This window comes from Setaria viridis, chromosome 6 (genome assembly GCF_005286985.2).
Source record: "Setaria viridis chromosome 6, Setaria_viridis_v4.0, whole genome shotgun sequence".
In the NCBI taxonomy this organism is placed as follows: Eukaryota; Viridiplantae; Streptophyta; class Magnoliopsida; order Poales; family Poaceae; genus Setaria; species Setaria viridis.
The window spans coordinates 30446055-30466652 of record NC_048268.2 but is presented as its reverse complement, the minus strand read 5'-3'; the positions used below and the strand labels follow the sequence as shown (position 1 = coordinate 30466652).

General features: G+C 46.0%; 2 protein-coding genes and 1 non-coding gene across 3 annotated transcripts; 2 read left to right on the top strand and 1 right to left on the bottom strand.

Annotated features, from left to right (window-relative positions):
- Positions 1–4465: 4465 nt before the first annotated feature.
- LOC117861594 (E3 ubiquitin-protein ligase RING1) lies at positions 4466–8138 on the bottom strand. Its single transcript, XM_034745169.2, has 2 exons — positions 6792–8138; positions 4466–4781 (listed from the first exon to the last, which is right to left on the bottom strand). Exon 1 carries the CDS (start codon positions 7968–7970, stop codon positions 6813–6815), a length of 1158 nt encoding a protein of 385 aa, XP_034601060.1. The 5' UTR covers positions 7971–8138; the 3' UTR covers positions 4466–4781; positions 6792–6812.
- An 8600-nt stretch (positions 8139–16738) lies between these two features.
- TRNAS-GCU (transfer RNA serine (anticodon GCU)) lies at positions 16739–16820 on the top strand. Its single transcript has one exon. It is a non-coding gene; the product is annotated as a tRNA-Ser (tRNA).
- A 413-nt stretch (positions 16821–17233) lies between these two features.
- LOC117862265 (uncharacterized) lies at positions 17234–19640 on the top strand. Its single transcript, XM_034745798.2, has 3 exons — positions 17234–18248; positions 19213–19292; positions 19394–19640. Exons 1-3 carry the CDS (start codon positions 17358–17360, stop codon positions 19485–19487), a joined length of 1065 nt encoding a protein of 354 aa, XP_034601689.1. The 5' UTR covers positions 17234–17357; the 3' UTR covers positions 19488–19640.
- Positions 19641–20598: the final 958 nt, after the last annotated feature.

Genomic DNA, 20598 nt, shown 5'->3' with positions numbered 1-20598 from the left:
ATCTATATATACGTTATGTCTAGCTACAAATATATAAAAAAAATTAAAATAACCTTTAATTTGTAACGGAGGGAGCAGTCTCTTCTTTTTTTCCATTTATCGAGCACAAAATCAATCATAAATTAAGGCCATAAGATACACTACTAGCACAAAATTACTAGAGGGTTGATCTAAGATAGTGTTTGGTTCGTGCCAAGGTAATATAAACGTAAAGGGAATCAGATTATAGTGTATTGGCGGCGGAATGGGTGATTACCCTCTTTGTTTGGTTGAACTCTGGTAACGTAATCAGATTATGATGTGAGTGTTGTATCTGATTATGGTGAAGGAGAAGGGGTAACAAACTTGTATAGATATTATTTAGGTAAGAGATTCGATTACGGTGTCAATTGATTACAAACCATTGCAACTAATAAATATATGTAATGGGATTCTACATTTACCTTCGAGACAACCAAACACCACCTAAATTCACGACCTCGTCACCTCGGTTGTGGTCAGCACTCAGCTGATCATGGCGCGGCACGGGCCCCTCCATCTCCATGATCCATATTTTAGCCGACCAGGTGATTAAGCCGAGCGTGACTTGACACTCGACTACCAAAATGAAGCAAGATAGAAGATACTGTCGTTAAGCATGTCTGCACTTTATTATAGAATCATGATTATGCTCGTGTAGGGCTGACCCGTGACCAGTAGACAAGGCGTTCCCAAGCGTTCCGTTTAATCATTTATTGTTCCTTCCAGATGAGAGAAGCACGCGCAGAGGCACAGTATGTCCCCTCTCTGAACCGTTCAGAACCCTTCCCGGATCGTTGATGGCCTGGCTTGTCACTGTGGAAAGGTCCAGCGGTTACGCATCCTCCTGCACGGTGCAGGTCTGCAGTACATACTGTTCTCATCTTCCTACAATCATTTTGTCTCCTGCATCTGCTTAATGGGAATGAATTTTAACTTACGTGTATACTCGTATAGGACAGGATGCGTCTACATCCGTGCATAGTTTTTTTTAAAAAAAAACCTGTTTGCTTTTTTAATACTTTCACAATTTAATATTTATGGCATGTTCTGTTCCCGTTACTTACTATAACGCCAATGCTTTCAACATCATATGCATACACGAGAGCTGAATACTCACCATTATGATGTTTAGCTTAGAACATGCAGGCGCAAATCCATCCAGAAGTAGCTAGGGTGGTGGTGGGGCACCATAGTTCTCCCATCTTCCTCTCCCTCCCCTTCCCTCTTACTAGAAACTTCTAATAGCCAGATACCGATGGGAAAGGCCCAAAAACCATCAAAAATTATTTGACAGCCATCTCTCTCTCCATCTACCTTTGGCTCGTCTCCATTTAGGATGATAACGATGTTCGACTAGTCAGGTGTGTGTGTGGGTGGAGGGGGGGAATGCCCAACTGTTGCCGTCTTTGATCGAATCGACTATACCCTCTCAGACCTTCAGGCTTTGTTGCAGCCCGTCATGGCGACGATGGTTTCTTAGCACACGCCACGTTTGTGAAGGGCGGCATGGAGCCATCATCGCAAGCATGATGTTGTCGTCTGCCGAAGACATGGTTTATTGTCTGGCACATTAGTTGGCGGTAGCAGCACGGGGTCGATCTGGTGCAAGCGCTAATAGCCTTGATGTACATCGTTGGTGTAGTATGGGACACACACTGTCGACTTTCGGGCAATGGATGCTACATCTCTTGATGATTGGCGATCTCATGGTATGGGATACGCTTCGTAGATTATACCATGGTGGGACGAGGTGTGCTTCCGGAGCCATACTAGTCGTGGTGCTGAATTAGACGAAGACAACACCTAAAGGTGATGTTTCCCTTCTTGGATGTCCATCGTATGTCCCCTTCCTACCTCTCTATAGGATCTCTAGGTGAAAAACTTTGCTCCGATTTCGGACAGGTAGCGGTGACCACAACTATTGTCGTATCCTTGGTGAAGGTGTTGCTTTAGGTAACTTGCAAGGCCGCACACTTAATGCGGGTACTATGGTTACCCAATTTAGAATTGATGTTGATAGCAACAATCTTGGTTCAAGCACAATACACATAGTTGTTTTTTTTTTCCTTATGTTTGCTATGATCATGCTCTGGTTCCGTACTCACCCTGAATTTTGGTAAAGTTGGTTCACTTGGAGTCGACATTGCAAAACAAGAAAGAAGAATTACTGAAACTGCAAATTAGAGATTTTGAATTTTTTTTCCTTTTCTTTTAGCTGGTTTTTCCGATTGAACGCCATTAAAATTTGATGTCGATTACATGTTGCTCTGGATATTACATAATTGTGGTAGCTATGCATGTAGACTAATATTTATTTAGATACATAGTTAGAATTGTATTTTTTTTGCGGAGGGAAGATACATAACTAGAATTGTCATCGGGAGAGAGGATATTTAAAGCTGGAAAAAAAATCAGACAGCGCAAAACAAAGTCTTTTTACACGTAAACTCTGCAATGATCGGTGTGCATCGTCACAGAAAAAAATCCGGTCGGTGTGCATCGTCACAGAAAAAATCCGGCAAGCAAACTGTGGTACGGCGCCGGTCGTCGTAGGATTGACGGAGGTGGGCCCGCGCATGCTTCGCCCGGCATGGTGATGAGCAACGAGGACGCCGGCCAAGCAGGAAGGGCCCGTTGCTGCGCCGCGGGCAGACTAGGCTCGCTGCGAGGCTCCATGATTGTTGCATCTTGCCTGTCCTCCGGCGTGTTCTGTTCCCCATCGCTGCCGCCACCGATCTCTGACGCCCACTCGCCGCTGCCTGCCTCCAACTGTTTGATTGGATTTGGGGTTGCCGGGTTGGGGCCATCAAATCACTGTCTTCTTGGAGCTGGGCCTGCTGGGTGATGGTCTGAGATGGACCTACTTTTCCAACCTTCTTTTCAGTCATTCCCTGCCTCTCTCTATGGGATCCAGGAAACTGCCTCTTCTTTCCCCCTTTAATCTGGGCATTACATGAAGTCTAGTGAGATCAGTGAGCAGCCACGATTCCTAATGCTCTGCAAATTTGGTACAGCAGCTTCAAGTGACACAACTTGTACTGAACATCTAGATAGCTATATGGAGAAAGACATGGTCACTTGGATCTGTTGGATAGGAATATGAATCGCTCGAATGTGTGCGCGTGTGCCAGTACTGAATCATCAGGCTCATGATTCCTGTGCTATCGTTTCCTGCCGTTGCAGTCGTTATCCGTCAGAATATTCAGAGTAAGGGCATGTGTTGTTTTAACTCTTGCCAGCAGAATGTTCTAACGATGAAGAAAGCTTCCTCGCAAAAAAAAAATCAAGAAAGAAAAAAGGAAAAGAAGTTCTAAGGATTTCATGGGAATAGAATTTTACTTGCAGCTACATGCAGACCTAAGCCTCCCACTACAAATTGTACAAACACCCACGAATTATGACCCCAACAGATACAACTCGCGACCGAGTAAACCTTTTGTCCTCGGTAGCTACTGGTACAGATCAGGCAGCTTGATTTGGCGTCTGGTTCCTTAAAAAAAATGACTTGGCGTCTGGGCCCTTGACCCTTGTTCATGGTATGGGAATCTTTGGAAAAGAAGTCAAAAGATTCTTATACGCCCATGATATGCGATGCGTGCAAAATATATTCCCGACGTCAAAGGTTCCAAATACTTATAAACGGTATGTGAATGCGACCGTGCGTTAGCATGCAGTCGTTTGAAGCTTGAACTAGTTTCAATTCTAGATGAATTTACACAGCTTCCAGCAAAATTTGGGAATTCTTGCTATCTGATGAATAGCCTCGTTGTTTCTTCATTCTGGCTACTTGACTCAGGCAGTGGTTTCATTGGTTCATTTTGGCGAATCAAAAAATGATGTGCCAAGTCTTCCCTGAAGTCGTGCACACAGCACACTGACTCTGCTGCATTGACCTCTGAAGCCTGATTCTAGCTCTCAGAAACTCAGGCACGATCATTCAGTACGGTGAGTGGATCAATACCGGATCACTCGTTGATGTCTCTTGGAAACAACTGCATGACTTCAGCGTAACCGGAAACATCTCTGAAGCAGTAATGCAGTACTACATCAGCTTAATGCAATGGCCGATTTTACAAGACATGGAGGGATCCAGCGCGAGGGGCAGTACAACAGAACATCTCAAGAATGATCCTTGAATCAGTATCGCAGCATGATATTTGCAGGGATATCCTGCTTCCGAATATATGCTCATAAATATGTGATGATCTTACAGGATCCACAAGACCAAGACAGTCGAGCCAATCCAACATCCTTTTATTCGATTCCATTGAAGCCATTGTACCTGTCATTTCTCAAGTGGTGAGACCAGCTCAAATGCTGGCCCTCACATCTGTTTGCAACAGGATTCAACCTGATAAAACCTTACCTTCCATCAAACAACCTCATAGAATCAGATGCCAAAACTTTCTTGCTACTTTCCCATCCTAACTAGAATATAATCTGATGCCAAAAACCTTACCTTCCCATATTTATCTACCAATGCAGGATTGCAGGTCAAGTCACAGCTTCGCAGAGCGAACAACACCAACTGTACACAATTATACTTATTACGAAACAAGTTTAACCAATATACAAGACATTGAGAACCCATGCAACGAATGCCCTTGGTCTCCTCATAGGACAACTTAATTCAGCATGTAACAGCATGCTATGGTCTAGCAAGAAACCTCCTCCGATCAAAGACAGGAACCTGACAAACAAGGCATATGATGGTCTCCTTTCTACTCTTGTTGGTTGACAGCTAACAACCACCTTATCGCCTGAAAAAGGGGAGATGACTATGAGCATGTCAACTGGAAAGACTTTGCAAGCTTTAAGGAATAATAGACAGTAACAGCAAAATCGTAACACAAAAGAATGGCTCTTAGGATTGTAAAGTCAAAAAGATGCCATCGAGTGGCCCTTTAAGAATCAATCGCGAATCGCCTACAACTTTATTCTCTGAAATATCAGTTCAGTTCCACATGAAGGATTTATTCATTACGCAAGTTGATAAAAAAATGCTACTGCCACATAAGACGTCCTGCTTTATTGCCCAGCTAGTTTGCCACCACTAACTACATCCCTCATTCACCAAAATAGAAATTAAGATGGATGTTTCTTTGCGTCAACTAATTCTAGCAGCATAAAGGTGCTTTCTGTGATGTGTAAAGTGAAGTACTAGCACACTCATAAAGCACTGTACTTCAGCTTTCTTAATAGCAAGCTCACAGGAGCAATAGAAGTCAAGTGGTCCACCATTTCTTCAAATAACAGCATATGCCAGTTGAAGCAGTTGGATAACTTTTTCAGTTCTTCTCAAGGCTGATGTAAGAATAAAACCTTGACAGACAGAAAACCAATCACAAAAAGGATAAGCAAGTCACCAAGGCCTAGGTCGTGCGTGGATCCTACTCTATCAACCTCTTTGCTGTCGAATGCACAGAATTTCCATCAGCCAGGTACATCGCTTTGCTTGAGCATGCAGTACTCATGTTTACGTGGCCATCAATCAGACAATTAGTTATTGCATTGTTCACAACACAGCAAGAATGATGTATATATATATGAGGTTATGAGCAAAATTAGTTAACAGCAGAGAGATTTGGTGGAATATATATGTTCATGCTGTACAAAAAAATAGCATGAAGCAGGAACAGGAAGCACAGCAGATAAAGAATGGAGGTGTTAAAAACTAACCAACAAACTACCAATATGGAGAAGATAATATATATATTTAGAGAAAAACGCAAGAAAAAGGATTCAGGATAAGGTCGTCAAAGTCAAACTACAGCAGCATGGGCTAATTTCATTCATTTGAAGGACATCAAGACAGAATCTGCAAAATCCGTTTCTAGCACCTCATCGAGGAAAAAACATACTAATCAAAATAACAGGTACCAAAGAAAAGTTAATTAACCTAGTGAAGTTGATTGTAAACAACACCCAAAACGAACATTCTAGCAGATTAAACAGGTACATTGCATTGATCAAACAATGTGGTAAACAACTTAAACATGCATCAGCTTTGTTAGCTCTGCCTTTTCTTTTCTTCAATCAAGATTCTGCAGAAAAACAATAATTTTTTCTATATTTTCGTGCACATCTACATCATGAAAACAGAACATCGAGCACTAAAGTTATCTTCTAGCCTTAGACAAATAAGACAGGATGATGATACTTTAAAACCACAGATAGGCATGTTCAGTATTGCACAGTAATTACTAATCACTACCAGCTTTGCTATGACCCAAGATACTGGCGCTAAGACAACAGAAACTTGCCGATGCACATCTAAAATGATTAGGTTGCTTTAATCCAGTCATGATTTATAAGCAGGTGCTTAAATTCAATTAAGAATACCGAGCCAAATTAACAGAAAGTAACAACAATTTTACAAGAAGACTAATAGATATACATAATCTTCAACAACACGGAGCAGGGCTCATATAATCAACAGCAGACAGTGCCTAAATAACTCATTGACAATAGCTTCAATTTTTGTAGTGCCCAGAAAATTCAGCTTCATGCAATTGATTATTCAAATTCCAACTGAAGAAAATCAGCTAGCCAAACATTTCCCTGATCAACTAGCGGAAAACATACAGCCAAATAGGAAAAACAAAATGTAACACGACCTACGACATGTTATGATCACTATCACAGAACATGAAAACCATTGACTCCACTGAAACTGTTTAGTTCACAGAGGCTAAACAATTCAATTCATGCTCCAGGGACATAATACAAATATAGGGAGTATAGTTGAGAGATTAGCTGCGATTGTTTACCTGATAACTTGAATCCCTGGATCAATCAAAAGAGCCATCCTCCTCGCGGGCCTCTGACATGACTGCATCGGACTCAGGGTGCCGAGGCCATTCAGACGACACGGTCTCGCCGCTATTGGCAGGCCCACCAGCTCCGTCCCCGGTGACAGCCTGCGCGAGCTGCGTGGGCGACGCCGAGACCGGAACAACCACCGCCGCATCACCGTAGAGGACGCGGCTGCGACGGCGGGTGCTGGTAGTAAAGCGGATGGTGATCCGCGTGGTCGGCGAGTCCGGCTCCGACGGCGCCACGGCCTCCTCGGGGCCGGCGGCGGAGGGGATGCGGAAGCGGCAGACGGGGCAGGAGTTGTGCAACTCGAGCCACGTGACGATGCAGGAGGAGTGGTAGAGGTGGGCGCAGGGGAGCTTCCGCGCCTGGGAGGCGAGGGGCAGGTCCTCCTTGCAGATGGCGCAGGCGGCGGCGGGCTCGGCCACCTCGACCGTGGGCAGCGCGGCGATGGACGTGGCCGGGGCGGGGGGCTCCCCGCCCCTGGCGGCGGCGGGGGCCGGGGGGAGGTCGAGATGCCTCTGGATTATGTCGTTGAAGGCGTACCTCAGGCCGCGGCGGGGGGGGTGGTGCCGGAGCGCGGACATGGTGGCGGCCGCGGTGTAGTTGCGGAGGGGCACGTCGTGGGAGCCCTGGTTGACGAAGCTCCTGATGAATTCGCGCCCGGCGTCGTAGTCCGCGCCGAGGAGGTCGACGTCGTCGTCTTCGGGGTCGTCGGAGAGCTCGGAGGAGGAGGAGGAGGAGCCGGAGCCGGAGCCGGGCGGGGGCGGCGGGGGAGATGGAGGTGGAGGGTTCTCCTCGAGGAAGCCGCGGGAGCAGCCCGGGCAGACGCGGTGCGGCGAGGAGGGCGGGACGGGCAGCGGCATGTGCAGGTCGACCGTCCTCCCGCACTCGTAGCAGTAGAACAGCACGGGCTCCGGCGGTGGGGGTGGCGGCGGCGGCGGTGGTGGAGGAGGAGGGTTCCCCTCGAGGAAGCCGCGGTAGCAGCACTGGCAGACGCGGTGCGGCGAGGAGGGCGCGGTGGGCAGCGCACTACCGCACTCGTCGCAGTAGAACACCCCGCGCTCCGGTGGCGGCGGCGTCGGCGGGGAGGGCGGCGCGCCGGGGGGCGGGGAGGGCGCGGGCGCGGACATGGCCGAGGGCGATCCTCCCGCTTGGTGGGCTCCGCCGCCTTGGGGTCCTCCTCCGGGTCGTCGCCTCCTCGGCGTCCTCTTCTTTCCTCTGCTCTGCTTGGGCCTGGGATTTGTTGCGGGACGGGAGCACAGCGCTGCGCAGTTTCCCCGCACTCCCAGCGTGCCGCTCGCGTCGCGCCCTGCCCTTTCGGCGCGGGCCCGTTTGGCTGCGGGGGCCACGCACGGCGCGGCCGCGTTAAATTCCGGGCCCCGGAAGTCCAGTGGGGGCCGCGCAGGCGTGTGCTAGTGAACTGTGTGCGCTATGCCTTGTCCAGTTGTCCCGGGATTGTTGCGGCGCTTGAGCTTTTCAACCTTCGAGCGTTCTTTTGGGGTTTTTTTTTCCACGCTCCTGTTTAGGTTGAGTGCTCAAAATCATCGATCGGCTCGGCAAAGTGAGCGTTAGAACTAAAGTTATGTTGATTAATATGCTGATGAAATAAAGAGATTGCGCTGGGTCTACACATCAATTTTTTCTTAAAAGATACCATGGTAGTATATGAACTGTGAGAGAAGATATCATCTCGATTGAGAAATCAGGAGGCCTGCAAATGCACGTCACGTATTCATCTTTATCTGCTATGCCGTGGCAATCTTACGTGAACGGTGGGCTGCATGTTCAACATGTGTCGTGGGAACCGAGGTTACGTGTCTAGTGGTGCATACTAATATCTTTTTAACGAAATTTGGCGGATCCAATTATCTAGAAAAATATGAGTACACCTCACATCTTATCGTTCTTTAAAGGGGTCACGTTGTTGTGGTGCGTTGGAAGTTCGACGTTTCTGTCATGTGAGCTGAACTTTTGCATGTCGTGAGCGCTTTAACTCTCTTTTGGAGGCTGACAGCCTGTTCACCACAATACAAATTCCACCTCATATATGTTAGCTATAACTTTGCTTCGACGGTGTCTCACTACGTTTTCGACATTTGTCACGTGAGGTAGATGTGTGCGTCAATTGCATTTGGTTGCTACTTCCCTCAGTAGGACATGGTCGAGGTCGATCCTCCCTCTTGGTGGGCTCTGCCGCTTTGGGGTCCCCCTCCAGGTCGTCACCTTCTTGCCATCCTCTTCTTTACTCTCCTCTGCTTGGGGTTGGGATTTGTTGTGAGACGGAAGCACCGCGCAGTCCCAGGCACTCCCCCATCATGCGGCCCGCGTTGCGCCTTGCCCTTTTGGACATGCGGGGCCTGTTTTGCTGTGGGGGCCATGCCCGGCGCGGCCTCATTAAATTCCAAGCCCTCAACTCCGATGGGGGCCGCAGACGTGTGCAAGTGAAATGTGTGCACCATGCCTTGTCCAGTTGTCCCATGGTTGTTGCAGCACCGGGGATTTTCAACCTTCAAGCGTTCCTATTGAGGTTTTTTTTTCATGCTCCCGATTAGGTTGAGCCCTCAAAATCATCGATCGACTTGGCAAAGTGAGCGATAGAACCAAAGTCAGTTGATTAGTATGCAGATGAGATAAAGAGATCTTACCACATCTACGCATCAATTTTTTCTCAAAGGATATAGTGTTATGTGCAAGATATATATGACTGCATCAAATATATCTTCTTCATGGAGGAACCGTGAGACCTGCAAATGCACGTCATGTATTCATTTTTATCTGCTATATACCACGGCGCTCCTACGCGGATGATGGGCTGCATGTCAATATGTGTCGCGGGAACTGAGGTTACATGTCTGGCGGTGCATGTTAATGCCTTTTCAACAAAATCTGGCGGATTCGATCTTCTAGAAAAACACATGAGTACATGCCACATCTTATCGTTCTTTAAAGGCGTCGCGTTGTTGTGGTGCGTTGGAAGTTCGACATTTCTGTCATGTGAGCTGAAATTTTGCATGTCGTGACCGCTTTAACTCTCTTTTGGAGGCTGACAGCCTGTTCACCACAATACAAATTCCACCTCATATATGTTGGCTATAACTTTGCTTCGACGGTGTCTCACTACATTTTCGACATTTGTCACGTGAGGTAGATGTGTGCGTCAATTGCATTAGGTTGCTACTTCCCTCAGTAGGACATGGTCGAGGTCGATCCTCCCTCTTGGTGGGCTCTGCCGCTTTGGGGTCCCCCTCCAGGTCGTCACCTTCTTGCCATCCTCTTCTTTACTCTCCTCTGCTTGGGGTTGGGATTTGTTGTGAGACGGAAGCACCGCGCAGTCCCAGGCACTCCCCCATCATGCGGCCCGCGTTGCGCCTTGCCCTTTTGGACATGCGGGGCCTGTTTTGCTGTGGGGGCCATGCCCGGCGCGGCCTCATTAAATTCCAAGCCCTCAACTCCGATGGGGGCCGCAAACGTGTGCAAGTGAAATGTGTGCACCATGCCTTGTCCAGTTGTCCCATGGTTGTTGCAGCACCGGGGATTTTCAACCTTCAAGCGTTCCTATTGAGGTTTTTTTTCCATGCTCCCGATTAGGTTGAGCCCTCAAAATCATCGATCGACTCGGCAAAGTGAGCGATAGAACCAAAGTCAGTTGATTAGTATGCAGATGAGATAAAGATCTTACCACATCTATGCATCAATTTTTTCTCAAAGGATATAGAGTTATGTGCAAGATATATATGACTGCATCAAATATATCTTCTTCATGGAGGAACCGTGAGACCTGCAAATGCACATCATGTATTCATTTTTATCTGCTATATACCGCGGCGCTCCTATGCGGATGATGGGCTGCATGTCAATATGTGTCACGGGAACTGAGGTTACATGTCTGGTGGTGCATGTTAATGCCTTTTCAACAAAATCTGGCGAATTCGATCTTCTAGAAAAACACATGAGTACATGCCACATCTTATCGTTCTTTAAAGGCGTCGCGTTGTTGTGGTGCGTTAGAAGCTCAACATTTTGTCATGCGAGCTGGACCGTTGCATGTCGTAAGCGCTTTAACTCTCTTTTGGCGGTTGACAGCCTGTTCACCACAATACAAATTCCACCTCATATCTGTTGGCTATAACTTTGCTTCGACGGTATCTCGCTACATATTCAACATTTGTCGCGTGAGCTAGATCTGCGTGTCAATTGCTTGTGGATGCTCCTTCCCTCAGTAGGACATGGCCGAGGGCGATCCTCTCGCTCGGTGGGCTCCGCTGCTTTATGGTCCCCATCCGGGTCGTCGCTTCTTCGGCATCCTCTTCTTTCCTTTGCTCTGCTTGGGGCTGGGATTTGTTGCGAGATGAGAGCACTTCATAATCCACTCCACAGCGTGCGGCTTGCGTTGCGCCCTACCCTTTTCGGCCATGTGGGGCCTGTTTGGCTGCGGGGCCATGTCTGGTGTGGCCGTGTTAAATTTTGGACCCTGAAACCTGGTGGGGGCTGCGCAGGCATGTGTGAGTGAAATGTGTGTGATGTGCCTTGTCTGGTAGTCTCATTGTTGTTGCGGCACTGGAGATTTTGAAACTTCAAGTGTTCCTCTTGGGTTTTTTTTTTCGTGCTCCTGGTTAGGTTGAGCACTCAAAATCATGGATTGGCGATAGAACCAAAGTTAGTTGATTAACATGTTGATGAGATAAAGAGATCTTGCCACGTATACCCATCAATTTTTTCTGAAAAGGTATAATGGTATGTGCAAGGTATATGATGGCGTCAAAGATATCTTCTTCATTGAGTAACTGCGAGACCTGCAAATGCACATCATGCATTCATTTTTATCTGCTATACTGCGACGCTCCTACGCGAATGGTGGGCTGCATGTTCAACATGTGTCACGGGAACCGACGTTACATGTCTAGTTCATACTAATACCTTTTCAACAAAATCTAGCATATTCGGTCTTCTAAAAACACGAGTACACGCCATATATTATCATTCTTTAAATGCGTCGTGTTGTTTTGGTGCGTTGGAAGCTCAGCATTTTGTCATGTGAGCTGGACCTTTGCATGTTCGGAACGCTTCAACTCTCTTTTGGCGGCTGACAGCCTATTCACCACGATACAAATTCCACCTCATATCTGTTGGCTATAACTTGCTTCTATGGTGTCGCGCTACATATTCAACATTTGTCGTGTGAGTGTGAGGTAGATGTGCATGTCAATTGCATGTGTATGCTCCTTCCCTCACAAGGACGAGAAGAATTGGCAAGAATTGGTTTGTATTGATGCTGATGTCATGCTAAATGCTTAATACTTGTCATGTGACCTAGAGGCTGCTTGTAAAGTATTCACTAACACCGCTGCACTTAGACATAATACCACATATATTTATCATAAGAATTAAGGGTTGCCAATATCCTTACCTATGTTAAAGCAAGCGATTGTTCTTGTTGAGTTTCTTATCCTCGGGTTGGATTTGAGTGCCTGAAATCATCATGTCGACCAACGGTAATCAACAAGAAAGATAAAAACAAAGTCACATTAATTAGAATTTGATGTAAAGAGATTGCGGCATGTCTATGCATAGGATTTTTCTCCTAGGGACTTATGCTATGTGTAAGGTATTAGGCATCATCAAAGACACTACATCGAGAATACGTGAAATCTGCAAATACATGCCATTATATCTTCATCTCTGTCTACTATCGTGGCTCTCCTACGAAGACAATGTCCTGCATGCTCAACATTTGTCATGTGAACTAAATGTTGCATGCCTGGTGTACGCTAATACCTTTTCAACAACATGGAACGCAAATCTGGCGGCATCTGTTTTTTAGAAACACAAAAAGGACATGCACTATATATATGTGATCATTCTTTAATGGTTTTGCATTGTTGGGGTATGCTACAAGCTCAACATTTGTCATATATGTGAGATGTATCCTGCGTGTTGAGAGCACATTAACTCTACTGGGTGGCTGACAACATGTTCACACTACATATAAACTACACATCATAATGGTTGGCGATACATCGCTTCAACGGTGTCGCACTACATGCTCGCCACTTGTCATGTGAATTAGAGGTACGTGTAAATTGCATGAGGATGCCCCTTTCCTTGCATGATGAGAAGAATCAGCAAGAGTTGCTTTTCTTCTCTTTTTTTAGACTTGCATGAGAATAAAAGAATAAAGGAGGGGTTTCAAATAAGGTTGACATACCTTCTATTTAAAGGATGAAAGTTTAATTAAAAATAAAATTCTTGTCCGAAAAAAATTATTTTTTGTTAAGGCCCGAAAAGACCAGAATTCACGAATTCCTGACGGGATTTGTTTGAAAGTTTTAACCTTGCGCTCGAGTTCAAGTCAACGAAGAAGTGTACACACGAGGGAACCAACTGCGTGTATCGAAGAATGCATTGGAACATTTGGTTGGATCAAGGAGTGATCTACACTTGTAAGCTTGGTACGCTTGCAACTTGAAGCCTTGGTAGCTCGCGCACATAAGTGAAGAAGTTCCATTTTGTATTCTAGAAAATTCGTTTTCCACTAGCAAACACAAGTCGTTCTTACCATACTGTGATTAGTTTTTTATGAAGGTTTATCCACCGGCAATTCTTTGTTTTTGATGAATATGTTATATAAGTTCAAGAATTATCACTTTGGTTGCAGCCTGGGTGTTACATGCTGATGCTAATTTACTTATCGATAAGAGAAGAGTTGGCAGGCTGGCAATTTATTCATCAGCGGAAGTTGCTTATTTCATTTGTTATAAGTTATTTTGTCTTTTGCCAATCCTTGTGCATCCAATACACATACCATGTTATTTCTATCGTTTTCGTTTTTCATTTCAAATTCTTTTGTTGAGGTGCTCTATGGTTCCATTCAAATACTTGTCGTGTAAGTTACATGTTGAATTTCTAAGGCCCCTTGAGTGCTTTTCTCTCTGCTCAAACCTGGTTGATTCAAATAGATGGGCTATTGACATGAACATGCTAGGAGTTTGGTCCATCCAAATATGTCCCTAAGCTCCTTCAACTACTTAGAAGAGAAAAAAAGAGAACCCGTAACACTTTTTTTATTTCACTTTTCTTAATGCAATTGACAAGTGTCAATCCGTTGTGGCTGTGTGCGGTCGCCGAGGCCGGAGATAATTTCATTTTGTAAAAAGAGTGTCAATCCGTTTCATACGTTGGTCATTGGCACATTGCTACTGTTTTACCTACAAAATATTGTCTCTGTGAAACTTTTTAGATGGAGCTCTTTTACGGTGCACAATACTACCAGGTGGTAGTACAAAGTATAGGCTATTTTTTGGTATGGGTAAAATTGTAATTAGCACAACATATATTGTTCGGGGATTTTTTTTTCCGCACGCTATTTCCCCGCACGCCACGGCGCCCGTCGATCTCCCAACGCTCGGTAAAGAAAACACATTTAAGAGGTTTTGGCGAGAAATCCAATACAAGATATAAACATAGACTATCAGGTAGTCGTTACAGAATATTGCAGTATGTAAATTTCTGAAAAATCAGCCATGTTAGCCATGCTGTTAGAACACGAGAGAAATATTCTGGGCCCAAGGAGCTACTGGTGGCCACAGCACGCGTGAGGACCGCGCAACGCCGTCCTGCAATCTGGCTGCACCGATCCGAGCACGCACTGCTCGCTGCCGCTTGCCGCCCTCCTGATCGGTGGCCAATCCTCGCACGAGGGCAGCCTGCTGCCATCCCACAGCCGGCCGTGGCACACGCGAGGACGTCCGCATTGCCGCGGCCGCCGCCAGTACTCGAGACGAGGAAGAAAGGAAATTTGTCTACCATCTGCAAATTATAATGCCACTTCACATCTTTTCCATCATAGCTCTATATTACATATACTACTCATGCATACTACCTATATTACAGCTTAAGGTTTTAGTAGTATATAATTAATCTCAACCGTCGGATCCTTACATACGAATCATTTTCGAACAGTAGTATAAGGTAGTATTGTGTACTGTAAAAGATCTCCCCTCCGGAATGGTATATTTGGATTGGCGTTTTTTGCCAAGTTAGATAGCCAGCTATTATATAGCTAGAAATTCGATTTAGTGACTATTAACAACTGGCTATTCTTTCAGTCGGTTTCAATCATTTTTTTACCAACGAGACTATATATGATGTGTTGATGAGAGAAAGTACAGCAAACAATTAGAAAGATATCCCAAAATGGATTGAAAAATGAGGACAGATCAATCAGGAGGCATGGTCACGTTGAGGCTGTTGACGTCAACCACGACGAGGTTGTCAGCCAATGTCCCATAAGTCCATAACTCCGCGTTGAGCACGATATCGGGCTCGATCGTGGAGAGGTGGTCGCTCGCGTGGCCATTGTCGGCGACGTTCAGAGCAGACACAGGAAGTTGGAGAGGCCCGGTAGCAGCGCGGAGAAGTTCCTGCTCGCGGAGATGACGAAGGCCATTCCTGGTTGCTCATGTCCGCCTTAAACTGTTTGCGAGCTATCCTTTATCAAAAAAAAAAAAGAACTGTTTGCGAGCTACAGAACTAGTAGGCACTAAACTGCGAGTGAGAGTAGTGGATTTTGCTGCTGCGATAGCTTCAGCTTGCTAGAAATCATAAAAGACATTCTTAATGGCTTACTCCTACATGCCAAGGAAAAGACTTAGATTCTAAAAACAAAGACTTGAGTTGACTAGATTAACCCTAAGTAATTTATATGCAGCGAGGATTATCCTAACAACTGCTCACTAGTCTAGTCTTTATTTACAGTTTTGGTACGTTTTACCGGAAAAATTGGACAAAACTGCAGGGCCGCACTTGCCAATTCGTCAACGATTTCTTTGTCATGGTTGGTGATGGTTTGGATAGTGTTCGGGCAAGTGACTTACGTTGACAGGAGTCTGGCTGCTGTTTACTGCAAGCGGTACTGACTGATCCCAAAGGTAACAATTCCAAATGTCACGGCGTGACGATCCCAAAGAAGGGTTCCAGTGTATGACTGGGCACTGCAGACGCGACATGGAGTTGAATTCGTCTGCTCTGTTTGGATATTGCATAGGAAGATTAGGCACTGATGTTGGTCTAATAACCTTCTTCCTTTTGTCCTGATTGATCAGACTCATTGAATCAGACATACAAATGAGTGCACAAGTGAGCTGTCCTCTTTTCTATAAACGAACGAAGATGTTAATTGCAACTGCCAGGCATGACCAGAAATGCATCAGAAGCGTTTGTAGACAGTCGCTGGTAATTGCTGGTACTACTGTTCTACATGAACTCTGAATGATGTTGCACTGCTACAGCCCGCGCTGATCTTCTTTGGCCCTGAAAGTCATTTTCGCAGGATAGATGTACGAACATCCTTTCAATTTTTATTTTTTTGTATTTCAAATGTGTTGCACTGCTAGAGCCCCGCGCTGATCTTCAAGCCCCAAAACAGAGTCCTTTTGGTGCGCCAGCCAATTGTTGTTATCTTTCGGCCAATGAAACGACAGAATGACAACAACTCAAAAGAAAAAAATATGAATCACAAAGCGGTTTAAGCTGTCGTGTTCTGGCTTGAAAACAATACCTTGTTTTTATGGGAAAGGCTTGGAGTGACGCGTGCACCCATGTAGCTTGTTGGGTTTGGCCCAATCTAATCATAGTTAGGGTCATGCATGACCAGGCCCTGAACTAAACCGAGTCGATGCGGGGAATGATCCTCTTCATTTGGGATTACACGTTCCTTTTGTTTCCCTCTAAACTCGCACACCTTTCAATTCGGAATTCTCCTTGAACAGCGCAAGTCCATTTGATCTGGCACATAGCCACGCAGAACTACGGCTACGGCTACTTGCCAAGTGGTCGGGCATAGCTGTGGACTGAATTGTTTCATGTATAACAAAACATAATTGGTTGATGTGTCAACAACGACGCTTTGGCCGAGTGGTTAAGGCGTGTGCCTGCTAAGTACATGGGGTTTCCCCGCGAGAGTTCGAATCTCTCAGGCGTCGTTTGTTTTTGGCTATTTTACGCAGGATAGTTCTACGAACATCCTTTCAATTTTTTATTTTTTGCATTTCAAATCTTAATGTTAAGAATAGCAAAAATACCAAAAGAATGAGAGCCTAGATTTTAGCCCCTTTTAATATTTCGAATATGCCCTCCAAAAATTCGTGCAGTATTTTGAGAATACAACACCAGCAGATATAATATTTAATTGAATTCACTTCTTTTTAACATGTTTACGCTGATCTAAAAATGAATCTTCTGAATTTCTGATGCGGAAAGGCTACGTATATTCCCGTTCCGGACAGGACATCGTAACGGTGGAAGGAACTTACCAGACACCTTCCTCGTTTGCCCCTGGACTTCCAGAGTATTCCAATCCACGACCGAAGCATCCAGAAGCAGCCGCCTCCTGCTCTAAAAAAACTCCCCCCCTTCTTCCGGTCATCCTCCCCGCACCACAGACCACGCGCAGATCCAAACGCGACCCGAGCCCGACCAAACCCTAAGCCCCGCCTCCCGCCTCCCCACTCCGCGCCACCATGGCCAAGTACGGCGAGGGCGACAAGCGGTGGATCGTGGAGGAGCGCGCCGACGGCACCAACGTCCACAACTGGCACTGGGCGGAGCGCGACTGCCTCGAGTGGTCCCGCGCGCGCCTCTCCGCCCTGCTCGCGGGCCTCACCGTCCTCGACGGCGAGGGCGGCCTCACGCTCCGCACCGTGGCCCTCGACAAGCTCGACGGCGAGGCCTACGTCAACATCCGCAAGGGCAAGGTCATCCCGGGGTACGAGCTCTCCCTCACCCTCTCCTGGGAGGCCGAGGCTGCCTCCGAGTCCGGCGCCGCCAAGGTCGCCGGCGCCGCCGAGGTCCCCTACCTCGCCGACGAGAACGCCGACGAGGACCCCGACCTCCGCGTCACCGTCCGCGGCGACGAGACCCCGCTCGCGCGCCGCGCGAAGGACGCCTTCCTCGCCCGCGGCAAGCCCCTCGTCCTCGAGAAGATCCGCGAGTTCGTCGCCGCCATGGCCAAGGGCGGCCCGGCCAAGGACGAGCTCGAGTCCAAGAAGACTCCCGCCAAGGCCGGCGCCGCAGCGCCTGGCGCCGCCCCGGCGGCGAAGAAGGAGGAGCCCCCCGCTCCTGCGCCGGCTGCGAAGGAGAAGAAGGCCAAGGGGAAGGACAAGGAGGGGTTCAAGACGATTGAGATGACGGAGAAGTTCTACTGCCGCGCCAAGGACATATATGAGATCTTGATGGATGAGAACAGATGGAAGGGGTTCACACAGAGCAATGCGAGGATCAGCAGAGAGGTCGGAGGGGAATTTAGCCTATTTGATGGGTCCATCACCGGCATCAATGAGGAGCTGCAGGAAGGGAAGCTGATTGCACAGAAGTGGCGGTTTGGGAGCTGGCCAGACGACCTTTACTCCTCGGTAAGTTTCTCACACGATGGATGCCTGATTTATCTATGCCAACAAAATCATTTTGGTATTGCTTATGCCCAACAATAGCGTATCAAAACTTAGGTGAAGTGTCAACAGTTAAATTCAGATGAGTGACTCAACTCGAGGATTAAGATTTGTTTTGTCAAAGAGCAAATAGAAGTTTGTTATGCCTACTTGGGGCTGTTATTTGCTATGCATGGTAGTTTACTCCCATCAGGATTGAAACAGCTAAATGAATAGTAGGAGGTGAGGATTCATGCCAACCAATTTAAGTGTTCGCTTTGTTACCTCAGGCCACCAAATGCATTTCACAACAAACCTTTAATTGTGGTTGATCAATTTTCTTCAGTGAGCACTGAGTACACAAAATATCCAGCAACGTGTCCCAGTAATGGAATCGTTCATTTTTTATCACGAGTTAATCTGGGAGTGAGTGCTTTTAAGTTGCTGAAATTTCTTCTATGAATAGGGGTGAGGGTCACCAATTTGCACTGCTATCTGTGACTATGCAACATTTGCTGCTGAATATGCCCTATTTTTTTTTTTGTCAAGACTTAGCAATTGAGTGTTAAAATTTGTGTGAGTATGCAAAACCTCCCTACACTGCAATAGGATTTGTGAGCTCAAGTAATTTCAGATGTTTGTGTTTAACAATTGAGTGTTAAAGTTTGTGTGAGTATGCAATAGTATGCCCTGTTTGTTTGCTTTTGCTTAGCTTGTGTTTTGGGTGCATTTTTTTGCGAGGAAGTGTTTTGGGTGCTTAATAAGCTAAGATGTTTTTACTCTGTTCAAGAGCTGCTTTCTGGCAATTGCTGTAAGTTTTCTTGGATAAATAAATATAGATGTGCTTATTGGACTGGATGTCTATAGTTGTAACTGTGCATGCAATGTGGATTACTTTAATCATGTTATTTTCAGTGTCACCTTACTGTGTATGAACCTTGAAATGCAGGTGAGGTTGGTGTTCGATGAGCCTGAATCTGGGGTTACAATCATAAAGCTCAAACAAACTGATGTGCCTGAGGAAGACAAGTATGTTTTCATTATTCATCGTGTCATTTCCTGTGCGTTGAACTTAAAATCTGCTCAAACTTCTCCTAGTACTTACATATGTTGCCACTGCGCTGTCGCAGGTATGGCAATTCAACTGTGGTAGAGAACACGGAGAGGGGCTGGAGAGAACTCATTTTCCAGCGGATACGTGGAGTGTTCGGTTTCGGGATCTAAATAAGTGTTACAGCCTGAAGCTGGATTTCTAATTTTTACGGAGTCAGGCTTTGAATGCCATAGCTATCCATGTTTTACTCACCCAGTTGTTCCATGTTGTTAAAAGGCAAAACTCAGCATACCATGGGGGTTAAAAACATCTGTTATTCATCACGCTAGAATGTGTCTGCCTTCGTACTCTTGTTTGTTTGGTGAACATGATCGTGTTGTGATTGTCTGCCAGTTTCACAGGATGACATGCCTAATAGCCTGTAGACAAGGAGCTGCGATTGAAGTTAGGTTTATGACTGCAGTAGCGCCATGCGCCGGTCACGATCTGAAGAGAGCTTCATTTTCGATCATTTCCGATAAGCTTCATTCGCGATCTGGTAGGCTGTTACCGTGTCAGTAGTGGGCTAGTGGCAGATCGTATCAGTCAACTTCACTAATTACTTGCCTCCAGGTTAAGCGATCCTCCAGTTGATAGTGTTTTATTCAACATTACTTATTCACTTGGATTTTATCCCAAACACCAGTTTTGATCCAGTTGTATATAGGAATTTGTCATCTTTGTATAAATTAATCTGGAAATATTTTGACTCTAGGTTCTGCAATGGCCAAGTTTCAAGTTTCTTTGAAACTTCAAAGTATGTTTTTTGATGAACTTTTTTCCCTGTTTTCAATGTTTTGCCCTTTTTCACTTGAGATGCACCGCCTGCATCGATAGGGAAGCCATAGAAGGGGTGTCGGTTGGCTTGAAAAAAAAGTGAAAGTGCATCTAGAATGCTGAGTAGGTTTTAGCCAATTAATGATAAAGCGATTAAGGGACTAGCATGTTAATAACGCATATGAGCATATTAGCTCTGCCAACTCCGGCTCTAATTTTAGTGAAGCTTTGTGAGTTGGGTGAGCGATTGAAGTCTGAGTGGCTTGTGAGCTTTCATTCTATCTTTTGATCACCGTGTGTTTGGTACTCTTCTAACTCAATTTGTAGATCCTAATGATTAGGCATCGCTCAGTGGGCACCCAACTGGTGTGGAGAGATCCTCTTGGTTAGGGAACGGGTTGATGACCAATTCTTGTCTGCATGTACTTGTTTGTGTTCTTCATTGTTCATGTTGAGTTTTGAGCG